This window comes from Cebus imitator, unplaced genomic scaffold (genome assembly GCF_001604975.1).
Source record: "Cebus imitator isolate Cc_AM_T3 unplaced genomic scaffold, Cebus_imitator-1.0 Scaffold6, whole genome shotgun sequence".
NCBI lineage: Eukaryota > Metazoa > Chordata > Mammalia > Primates > Cebidae > Cebus > Cebus imitator.
This window is the reverse complement of record NW_016107321.1, coordinates 13,882,774-13,894,923: the sequence shown is the minus strand read 5'-3', so window position 1 is coordinate 13,894,923 and position 12,150 is coordinate 13,882,774. Positions and strand designations below refer to the sequence as shown.

The window sequence follows — 12,150 nt, the reverse complement described above, 5'->3', positions numbered from 1 at the left end:
GAAAAAAAGAAAAAAAAATCTTCAGTGAGGTTGTGTGTAAAGTTAAAAAAAAAAAAAAGAAAACCTTTTTCTAGTCATAGCATCTTATAAATTAAAAGAGAAATTAGTAGAGATAAACGATTAGCCCTGTTTTAAACATGGTCAGTTTCTCTCATGAAACACTCAATAACCACAGTAAAATATGATTCCAGTTTCAGCTTACTAAACCTGTCAATATGTAGGTGTAGATAAAACTTACACTGAAGACTTCAATGAGGCCAGGCACAGTGGCTCATGCCTATAATCTCAGGGCTAGACGAGGCCAAGGCGAGAGGATCGCTTCAGGCCAGAAGTTCAAGACCAGCCTTGGCAAACATAGTGAGACCTTTTCTCTACAAAATATTTAAGAATTAGCTGGGTATGGTTGTGTGCACCTGTAGACCCAGCTATGCTGGAGGCCGAGGCGGGAGGATTGCTTAAGCCCTGAAGTTTGAGATAGCAGTAAGCTATGATCACACCACTGCAGTCTAGCCTGGGTACATAGCAAAACCTTGCCTCAGGAAAAAAAAAAAAAAAAAAAGAGAGAGAGAGAAATGAAGAAGCCATCAGATGTAGTTCAGGGCACAAGAACCTAGTGCTGGTATTTATTGGTGAGCAGCATGTAGTCAGGACTTAATTTCCATTGTTGTCCCTTTGACTTGGCATTTTTATGTCAGTGAAAATGAAATGAATACTTTCTCTTTCTTCATTATTAAATTTAGTGAGTAAATTACTACCAAGTATTTATATATTTAAGGGCTTTTTAGCTGAGAACATAAAGATTCAACTAATTGGCCAGGTGCAGTGGCTCACACCTGTATTAAGATTCAACTAATTAGCCAAGTGCAGTGGCTCACACCTGTAATCCCCACTGCTTTGTGGAGCCGAGATGGGAGGATTGCTTGAGCCCAGAAGTTTGACACCAGCTTGGGGAACATAGGGAGACTCCATCTCTACAAAAACAAATTTTTGCCACTCGCAGTGGCTCACACCTGTAGTCCCAGCACTTTGGGAGGCCGAGGAGGGTAAATCAAGAGGTCAGGAGTTCAAGACCAGCCTGGCCAACATGGTGAAACCCCATCTCTGTTGAAACTACAAAGAATTAGCTGAGTGTAGTTGTGGGCACCTGTAATCCCAGCTACTTGGGAGGCTGAGGCAGGAGAATTGTTTGAACCCTGGAGGCGGAGTTTGCAGTGAGCTGAGATTGCACCACTGCACTCCAGGCTGGGCAACAGAGTGAGACTCCATCTCAAAAAAAAAAAAAATTTTTGTTTTAATTAGCCAGGTGTGGTGGCATGTGCCTGTGGTCCTGGCTACTTGGGAGGCTGAGGTAGGAGAATCACTGGAACCTGGGAGGTCAAGGCTGCAATGAGCTGTGATCACACCACAGCACTCCATGCTGGGCAATAAGCAAGAATCTATCTGGAAAAAAAAATTTCAACGAATTATTTTTCTCTATTCCAATTTGAATAGAAACGAGGCAAATGCCCCTCCTACCTCTGAACACCCTACAGTCAAAGACAAATTTCAAAAATATATGCAAAATTTTATTAAAGGGTTAACATTCAGGATATATACGCCCTTTGGACAGTAATATTAAGCTCAAATCTATGAAATAATCCATACATACAGTGCTTTTTCATTATGTGGATTATGAAGATTCTGAGCCACTTCATCAGAAAGTACTCAAAGAAAAGAGTAAATGAGTCAGGTAAATTATAGTTGTATTTTGTGGAAAGAAATACAGCCTAGAATTGGAATTAAAAGGGTTTGAATAGAGAATTTTTGTTGATTATAAACACCCCACTCCTAGTTCACAGTCAATTGTAGGTTGGTGCTGAGAAAGGTCAAGCTTTAAAAGGGTTTTTTGTTTTTTTTTTTGAGACAGTCTTGCTCTGTTGCACAGCCTGGAGTCCAGTGGCACAACCTTGGCTCACTGCAACCTCTGCCTCCCGGGTTCAAGTGATTCTCCTGCCTCAGCCTTCCAAGTAGCTGGGATTACAGGCGTGTGCCATGATGCCTAGCTAATTTTTGTATTTTAAGTGGAGACAGGGTTTTACCATGTTGGCTAGGCTGGTCTTGAACTCCTTACCTGAAGTGATCTGCCTGCCTCGGCCTCCCAACGTCTTGGAATTATAGGCGTGAGCCACTGCACCCAGCCTAAAAGGGTCTTTTTTCTTAAGTTAAAGTTCTTAAAGGAAAGATCTGAAGCGTTAGGTATAATACTGAATTTTCATTTGGTTAGTAGGTGTCAACCTCAATGGAAAGAAGATTTTGGTAGTCGGGGCCCATGGATCTTTGGAAGCTGCTCTACAATGTCTGTTCCAGAGGAAAGGGTCCATGACAATGAGCTCCCAGTGGAAAACACCCCAGCTTCAAAGCAAGGTAAATTTCATGTTGGAAACATATGTTGAATGCTCATGTTAGAACGGAAGAAAGTCTAGAAATGTATAAACTAAGTGCTTAATTCAAGAAATTAGAGGAAGAAAATTGAATAGACCCATATCCATTAAAGACTTTGAGTCAGTCTATTCACCAAACAACAAAAGGCGACAGGTGGTTTTACAAATGAGCTCTCTCAAAGAACAGATCATTCTCCTACTATCCTTTTCTCTAGCAAATGGAGAAAGAAGGAACATGTCCTAACACACTTTGAGTGCCGAAGCCAAACAAGGACAAGATGCTGAAGGAAAATTAACAGGCCAGTGTCAGCTATGAATACAAATGAAATAATCTTGAGCAAAATCTTAGAACACCAAATATGGCAGCAAGTTAGGTTTATTTTAGGATTGCCAGGTGATTTAACATGAGACAATCTATCACTGTCATTCATTACATTATGAGTAAAAACTAAATTCTCACCATAGTAAGTACAGATAGTCACTTGATAAATCTAGTAACCATTATGACCTTTTGAAAGTAATTATAATTTGGATGAAAATCATCAAGAAGACCTATATAAAAGTAGAGGTATCATCTTCATGGCAAAGAGGCAGTATCTTAAAGATACTAATTCTCTGCAAATTATAAGTTCCTGACATGTTTTTTGTAGAATTTGACAATCTGATTCTGAAATCCAAATGGAAGCATAAAGGACAAAGATAACCAAGATAATTCTTTGGAAAAAGTAGGTGGGAGACATTCCCAACCACCTAGCATGAATGATTATGCACTTATAGTAATTAGGATAATATGGTAGATAAATAGACTATCAGAACAGAAGAAGGTGGAAATTTATGTGTATATGGAAGCTTGAGAGAAGGTACTGCAGATCAATGGGGAAAAGATTAACTATTAAAGTCGGCACGGTGGCTCACGCCTGTAATCCCAGCACTTTGGGAGCCTGAGGTGGGCGGATCACTTGATCTCAGGAGTTTGAGACCATCCCGGCCAACATGGTGAAACCCCATCTGTACTAAAAATGTAAAAAATTAGCCGGGCATGGTAGTGCAAGCCTGTAGTCCCAGGTACTTAGGAAGCTGAATCGCTTGAACCCGGGAGGCAGAGGTTGCCATGAGCCAAGATCACGCCACCGCACTCCAGTCTAGGTTACAGAATAAGACTCCATCTCAAAAAAAGAAAAGATTATTAAAAATGATGCTGACTAAACTAGTTATATGTATATGAGACTAGAATAGGAATACTAACCTGATACTACATATAAAAATAACTTCTATATTAAAATACCTAAATGTGGAAAGCAAAACTGTAAAACTTATAGAAAAAAAATATAGGCGTATGCTTTTAAGATGTTGGCATTGGAAGGATAGTTTAAGAGACCCAAAAAGCACAGATTGCTAAAGAAAAGATGCATAAATCTGACTATCAAATTTTTTAAAACCCCAAAGCTTTTCTTTCTAAAAAGAAGCTCTTAAAGAAGTGAAAAGACAGGTATAGTATAGAAGATATTTATAACAAACATTTAGCCAGTAATTAGTATCTTATAAAAGATTCCTCCAAATCAATAAGACAAAGACAATCTGTTAGAAAAATGGACACATGACAGGCCACTAACAGATAAGGAGCCTGAGGTTTAAAAGACACTTGAAAAGCTGCCTGGTTTCCTGCTGTTTTTGCTTACCGGTCATATTGGCAGTAGGTAAAAAGTGCCAGTTAGACATATTGACAAATGTCCAGAGCTATGGGAATTCATATATTGCTGGCAGGAGTTAAAATTTGAAATAAGCATTTTGGTTCTTTTTTTTTTGAGATGGAGTCTTGCTGTGTCTCCCAGGCTGGTGTGCAGTGGCGCGATCTCGGCTCACTGCAACCTCCGCCTCCTGCGTTCAAGCAGTTCTCCTGCCTCAGCCTCCCAAGTAGCTGTGATGACAGGCACATGCCACCACACCCAGCTCATTTTTTTGTATGAAATAGGCATTTTGGAAAACAGTTTAGTAGAGTTTGAGCTACTCTTTGATCCAGGAATTTCACTCTAAATATGTATCATAGACCAAACTTGCCCATATCTATAAAAAGGTGTGTTTACGATTGGTCAGAGTAGCATGTTTACAATGCAAAAAGTTTTGTTTGTTTGTTTGAAACAGAGGGCCAGTGGTGGTTCTGTGGGTCTTGGCCCCTTTCTGCTAGCTGTCAGAGCTCAGTTGGCTCCATGAGTTGGTGAAAGCGGTATCCAGCCAGGTGCAAGGGAGACAGGGCAGGATTTTGCCCCCGTTGTGTCCCACTGATAAGCAGGCTAGAGGTCCCCTGTAGAAGGGTGACTCTTGAATATTAAGAGGATGGTATTCCTCACTGGTCATCCGGAGCTTGATGACCACTAGGGAATGTATCTGAGTCACGTGCACCCAATCTGTTATTGGAGGCAGTGCTGGTGTATCCATACAGGACTGCAGAGCTTCAACTCTGGCCTCCTCAGAAGAAAGAATTGGACCGAGGGGCATAAGGCAGGAGAGACTGAGGCAAGTTTCAAAGGAGGACGGAAAGCCTATTAAAAAGCTTTAGAATAGTAAGGAAAGGAAAGAAGGAAAGTACAACTTGGGAGAGGGCCAGGCAGGCGACTTGAGAAACCAAGTGCACCACGGAAAGTATTTAAACAGCGACCTAAATGCCCATCAGCGTGAATGGAAAGATCAGTATAGTTGTATGTAGAGTAGCATAGACATACATTCATAAAACAGAATGATATTAAATCAGGGAAAATTAATAAACTAGAGCTGTAGATAGCAACATGCATTTTGTTTTGTTTTGTTTTTTGTTTGTTTTTTTGAGGCAGAGTCTTGCTCTGTCCCCCAGGCTGCAGTGCAGTGGCGTGATCTCAGCTCACTGCAACCTCTGCCTCCTGGGTTCAAGTGATTCTCCCTCTTCAGCCTCCCGAGTAGCTCAGACTACAGGTGTGCACCACCACCCTGACTAATTTTTGTATTTTTAGTAGAGACGGGGTTTCACCATGTTGGCCAGGCTGGTCTCGAATTCCTGACCTCAGGTGATCTGCCCACTTTGGCCTCCCAAAGTGCTGGGAGTACAGGCATGAGCCACTGTGCCCAGCCTGGAAGACTTTTTTTTTAAAACACCATTCAGTGAACAAAAACCCAAGTTGTAGAAGGATATATTTCATATAACACCATTTATATATGTCTGAAAGCAACCCAACATATATAGGTCATCCTAATACATATATACACATATATATAATCCTAACCTATGTATTATTTCTTTATGTTTTTACTTCATTTGCATGGAATCGTTATATATATATATATATATATATATATATTAGATTTTTCATATATATATTAGAAGTCATATATTATTAGGAGTCCATGCAAATGAAGTAAAAATATGAAGAAATAATGGAAACTATGAACCAAATCTGCAAAGCATTTATTGAGGCAAGGATGTGGATATAGATTGAAAGGAAACCTAGACACCTTCATCCCTTTTTTCTTAAACTGGGCAATAGGTGTTGTCTAGGTATGTTAGGGTATCGTTTTACATTTTCATGTCTGAAATGATTGTTTTTCATTTAAAAAAATGCCAGTACAGCTCACAGATTTCAAGCAAAGTGAAGTTTAAAACGAATGCATTAAGTACAATCAGTTACTACAGAACATGATCTAAAAATACGTGTTCCTCATGTTGTGGGGTGAGAATGGAAATGAGGAGTAGATTGTAATCTTGCCAGGGAAGCCAGGTGTCTCGGCAGATTTGGAATCTTTTCTTGGCAGGTGGATCTAATTTATGTAATGCTTGGGTTAAGACAGATCAGGAAGGCAGCCTTGCCGTTAAACCTGAACCTGTGTGCGTTTTTAGCGATCACCACATGGAGGCAGCCTATCCAAGAAAATTCAAGGGCAGTATTTTGCACTTGAGAGCCCAGAAATTTTGATTTGGAAGCTCAGTAGAAGAGGAAAATAAACCTTGCCCTGCACTGAACAGCTGTGGTGAAAAGAGAAAATACCTTCCTTGGCAATTGAATGTTTTCACAGCTGTCACAGATGCTTTTGCTAGTTGTATCTGTATTTTTGAAAAACAAAGACATTTTTCGAAGTACTTTTTTTATTACGGGAATAAATCACCTTGTCTCTGTACTTTGGGATAAATCTCATCTGAACTTTGAGAATAATTAAGTGGCTTGACTTTCTGGAGAATCTAGTCATTGGGTAACATTCTTGTTTTCATATGTACCAGAAGGTTCTCTTTCATAGTTGATGTTGCACACACATTTTTTCCCTGAGTCTTTGGTATTTATAGTGGCACCATTGCAAATGTTAGAGTCTGTCAACTTTCATTCTTATTATTGTGTCATCTTTGTAGCCAAAAGCATGGGAAGAAATGTTCATGGCTCCGCCCCACTCTTGTCCCCTTCTACCTGGTCTACCTACCTGTGGCAGGCTCCTGTCCCACCACAAATGACAGCCTGTGTCTTTCATGCTGGCAGCTAGCCTTTCACTAGCCACTTACCTCCCTGCAACCCATATGCCTCCCTGTGTCTACCTGACGTTTGAATTGTCACTATTCCTGTGTTGTATTTTTTGGTTTTTGAGACGGAGTTTCACTCTTGTTACCCAGGCTGGAGTGCAATGGCGCAATCTTGGCTCACCGCAACCTCTGCCACCCAGGTTCAAGTGATTTTCTTGCCTCGGCCTCCCTAGTAGCTGGGATTACAGGCATGCGCCACCACACCCAGCTAATATTTTGTATTTTTAGTAGAGATGGGGTTTCTCCAAGTTGGTCAGGCTGGTCTCGAACTCTCGACCTCAGGTGATCTGCCCACCTCGGTCTCCCAAAGTGCTGGGATTACAGGTGTGAGCCACCATACCTGACCTCCTGTGTTGTATTTTTACAAGAATGTATGGGGCAGAAAACTCTTGCCATTAATTTCCTTAGCAGGAATTCTAGCCTTCCTTGGAGCCATGGTAATATGGAGGCATGGTAATACATGGATTGTACCAATCAATGGCCATCTGGAAGCCACAGTGGTACAAAAAGCCACCTAGGCACGAGTTAGTATCCTGAGGCACTCAATAGGGACATGCTCTGTCCACACCTGGCACACCCTTGGAAAGCTTCACTATGAAAACACTGGAAGTAAAAATGTTAACAACAGATAGGGATTTTTTTCCCCTTGAGACAGAGACTCTTTCTGTTACCCATGCTGGCGTACAATGGTGCGATCTTGGCTCACTAGACCTCTGCCTCATGGTTTCAAGCGATTCTCATGCCTCAGCCACCTGAGTAGCTGGGATTACAGGCCAGCACCAGCACCCCCGGCTAATTTTTATATTTTTAGTAGAGATGGGGTTTCACTATGTTGGCCAGGCTGGTCTAGAACTCCTGACCTCAAGTGTTCCACCCACGTGGCCTTCTCAGAGTGCTGGAATTATAGGCATGAGTCGCCATACCTGGCCCAGATGGGGATTTTTGTTGTCCAGTTGAATCAACCAAGAATAAAAGTGCATTTTAAGGCCGGGTATGGTGGCTCATGCCTGTAATCCAAGCACTTTGGAGGCCAAGGCAGGCAGATCACCTGAGGTCGGGAGTTCAAGACCAGCCTGACCAACATAGTGAAACCTCGTCTTAAAAAAAAAGTGCATTTTAAGATAATAGTCTATTTAACTTCTCCTTATTGACAATGGTAAAAGTGTTGAGGAAAGAAGAGAACAAGCTTAGGATTATGGCCACTTAGTAGAAGGACATTATCTTTGACAAGCGTTTCTGATGTGCTTATTTGTACCTGACATGGAACAAGACCCCCATCCCCACAACACCTACCTGCTGTGGGACATCTGGCTGGGGATTTCCAAAGCCGAGGATGAAAGGTTGGGCCTCGGGTGTGACTGTGTAACACGAGAGTTCTTTCCACCGTCTGTAGCCACAGGTACTCTTCCCGGTGTGGGCTGACCTTCCAGTTACCAGGCAGCCTGCTGCAACCACCAGAAATTGCCTTTCAGGCTTTCGAGTTGGGCACAACATTTGTGTTCTCAGTAAGCAGTAGAGCGTAGCCTTTAGGGACACACAGCTCTGGGCTCCAGCCTTAGCTGTGGCTGCTCTGAGCCTGTTTCCTCCTGTGTAGAATGGCAATCATATATTCCCTACTTTATGGGACAGTTGTGAGAATGAAATTAAATGCTAATATGGGCCAGGTGCAGTGGCTCACACCTGTAATCCCAGCATTTTGGGAGGCTGAGGCAGGCAAATTGCTTGAGCCCCGGAATTTGAGACCAGCCTGCCAACATGGTGAAACCACATCTCTACAAAAAGTGCAAAACTTAGCCAGGCATGGTGGCTGTAGTCCTAGATACTTTGGAGGCTGGGGTAGGAGGATCACCTGAACCTGGGGAGGTCGAGGGCAGTGCACCACTGCACTACAGCTGGGTGACAGAGCGATGGGGGGAAATATATATATATAATATATTTAATATATATTTTATATATATATTATATTATATATATATTAATTAATTAATATAATTAATTAATTATATTAATTAATTAATATAATTAATATAATATATTAATATATATTATAATATAAAATAAATATATTATATATATATAATTATATATATATTATATATATATTATATATTAAATATATATTAAACATATTAAATATATAATATATACAAATATACTACATGTATAATGTATATTGTAATATATATGTATGTAATATATATGTAATATATATACATGTAATATACTATATTATATATATAGACACCAAAGTCTATATATAATATAGTATATTACATGTATATATATTATATTATATGTAATATATACACTATATATACTATATATAATATATGTACATATAATATATATATTAATATACATATATATTTAGAGAGAGAGAGAGAGAGATCTATATGTATATACACACCAATGTGGGTCAATGAGGCAAATCACTCAAATTGTAAGTAGATTAACTAGTAAAGTAGTGTGACCTGGGGTCCCTCACTGGAAGCCTGGTATACATGCTTCCATTGTGTAGGTGGGGGAAGGACAGAGTGTCTCCAGCTGTTTGTCTGTGAAGTCTCCCAGCAGAATATTGGCCAAGAGAGGGAAACCGAAAGCAAAATTACCGTGAGACAATGTCCCAGAGAGAGGAGGGCCTGACCAGAGCGGGGACCCAGCTTAAGCCAGTCAGGCTCATCTTCCAATCCTTAGTAGATTATTACTATGACCTTTAATGACATAATAGCATCCTTTCCTCCAAAGCTGTGGACCTCTTCCTTCCCATGCTTCATGTTACTCGGAAGTCACTCTCCTTCCGAACATGTCTGCTGGAGGTCCCTGATGGACCAGTTATTACTTTCAGGCTCTGTAGTTTTAACGAATAGTTACATCGAATTAGTTACAAATAGAAATCGATCCTTTGTCCATCTGTCTAAGTGGAAGGATAGTCTGTGGACGCTGATTTACACATAACATCTCCATGGAGCCTGAGCATGAAGAGTTGAACTTCTTAGGGGTCCACAGAAACCAGAATAGACTTTGGTGTTTGGTAGCTGTGTAACTTATGCCCATTGGGGTGTATAGTTGAAAACAGAGAATAAATTTCCTGCTCTGATTCTGAGCATCTTTTCCAGGCTTGGAGATGCGTTGAGCATTTCCTTGGAGACCCTAGAGTTGGGGAGGGGAAGAACGCTTGGGCATTTGTCCAAATTAGCTGTATGCTGTGGAGTGTCACGTACCAGGAAGCCCAGGCACTGGAGCTAGTGTTTTTGGGCAGGGCTAGGGAACCCCGCTCTTTCCTCCACCCAAATGCAGGCCTCCACACCCAGCATGCTGGGCCCTGCAGAGGAATGACAGTGTTGGCTTCACTGTCAGGAATAAGCCTAGGTTTGGAGATAACCTCTTCCTGATCCCGATGATTTGATTCTGGTGCCAAAAGCAGCTGAGGTGGGCATGGTTTTGCATTGGTGTTTACAAGGTGGAGTGGTGCCCCACATGGAGGGAGAGGTGGGCAGGCACGCTGGGGCGCTGCTCTCTCGAGTCTCCTCTGAACCTGTGGTTAAGGCACAGCTGGACAATGCTGAAATGGTCTCCAGCTGGGAGATGAGGTAAACCCCAGCTGCATGCAGAAGAAATAACCTAGAAATCAGAGAACCATTTTATTTTGTTTTTCTCAGAGGATCTCATTTTTCCCTCTCCTCCTGAGCACAGAGACACTCAAAACTGGCACTCACAGAAGGAAAAGATATAGGTCTTTCACCTTTGAAGGATCAAAGTGTCTAGGTTTTTTATTTTTTGAGCAAAGCTGAACTATCACAAAGTCCTTTGCAGTTTAAATTTAGTGCACAGCATGGCTCATGAAAGCCTTTTAAAAGTGAATTGGAGAATTCTAAATGTACTTACATGTGAAAGGATGACTTCTTGAAAAAAGAATCATATCTGGGAGAAGGGAGGAACTCTAGCTTTTAAACTGTACTAGATTAGTGAGTTATGTGACAATTCTTTTAACAGGATGGAATGCATTTAAAGCAATAATGTGCTGCAGTGACAGCAATGACAGCCAACATTAATTGACAGAATGTCCACTCTGAAGCAGGCCCTGTCTTGTACCCCTGTTATCTCAGCCACCTGCACACTCATCCTGTTAGGCAGGACTGTCATCTTCCTCATATCACACATTAGGAAACTGAGTCTCAGAGGGGAGACTTTGCAAAGATCATGTGATTAAAAAATGGTAGAGGTGGCACAATGGCCTGTGTTTTTAACATGGTCCCACGTCAGCTCTTATTCCAGATCATCACACAAAGTCTAATCTCTTTTTTCTTTATTATTATTTTTAACCTGCTGTGAGAATTTGGGACTAAGAAATAACTTCTCCTTATTGAAAACCAGAAAGCACTGGCCACCTCAGATGAGAGAGACCAAGACCCAAGACCTTTGACTTGTATTGGCTTCACTCTTATTTTATTCTGATGTTTGCAATCCCTGAGCCATACTTGTTAAGAGAATTGAGTTGAAGTAGACCGAATGCTGTCCCCTCTCTGAGGCCTGGGGCTCATCCCCAGCCGTCCGGGCTCTCTTTTTAGAGGAGATGGTGAGCACCTTCAGAGAGGGCAGGGGTGGACACACAAGACAGCCTCAGTGAGGCGAGTTCACCCCCTCCCCTGCCTGCTGCAGGTGAGGTGGAGAAAAAAGCACTGGACCTTCCCGGACATCACAGCCTCGTGCTCAGCGAGAGGCTGAGGTAATCCATAGCCCAGGTCATCAATAGTCTGGAATTAAGTGCACTGAATAGTGTCAGACCCTGAGCTTTCTTTGACAGATTTAGGGGGTCAGCTCCCCACTTTCCCATCTGGCTTCTATCTGATCATTGCTCTGCTGATTAATACCAGGGAAGAAGATGAATAGAACCTTTTGGAAAGCCAAAAAAAATCAGGCCGTTATACGTAGCAGTGTTGAGGGAAGGATTTGTGAGATGATACATTCAAACTAATGGGCATGAGATCAAGATGGGGCTGTATAATTAACAGACTGCCTGGTCTTAGGTGGTTCAGAATTTAAGCTGAGAAACTGAAATTGAGAAGAAATGTATTGTTGTTATATCAAATATGTGAGTAAAAATGTAATTAAAACACCATGTATCTCCACTTTTCCTGACATTACCTTCGTTTTACGATGCCCTTTCTGTATCTTTTTTTTTTTTTTTTTTTTTTT

At 41.3% G+C, this 12,150-nt stretch overlaps 1 protein-coding gene across 1 annotated transcript in view; it reads left to right on the top strand.

The window, feature by feature from the left end:
• The first annotated feature begins 2,261 nt into the window (after positions 1 to 2,261).
• The window catches only part of MTHFD1L (methylenetetrahydrofolate dehydrogenase (NADP+ dependent) 1 like), a 207,573-nt gene continuing 197,684 nt past the window's right edge, over positions 2,262 to 12,150 (top strand). Inside the window, exon 1 of the mRNA XM_017539199.2 lies at positions 2,262 to 2,403. Coding sequence (XP_017394688.1) covers positions 2,359 to 2,403 — 45 coding nt within the window. The 5' untranslated portion in view covers positions 2,262 to 2,358. The remainder of the gene's footprint in view (positions 2,404 to 12,150) is intronic.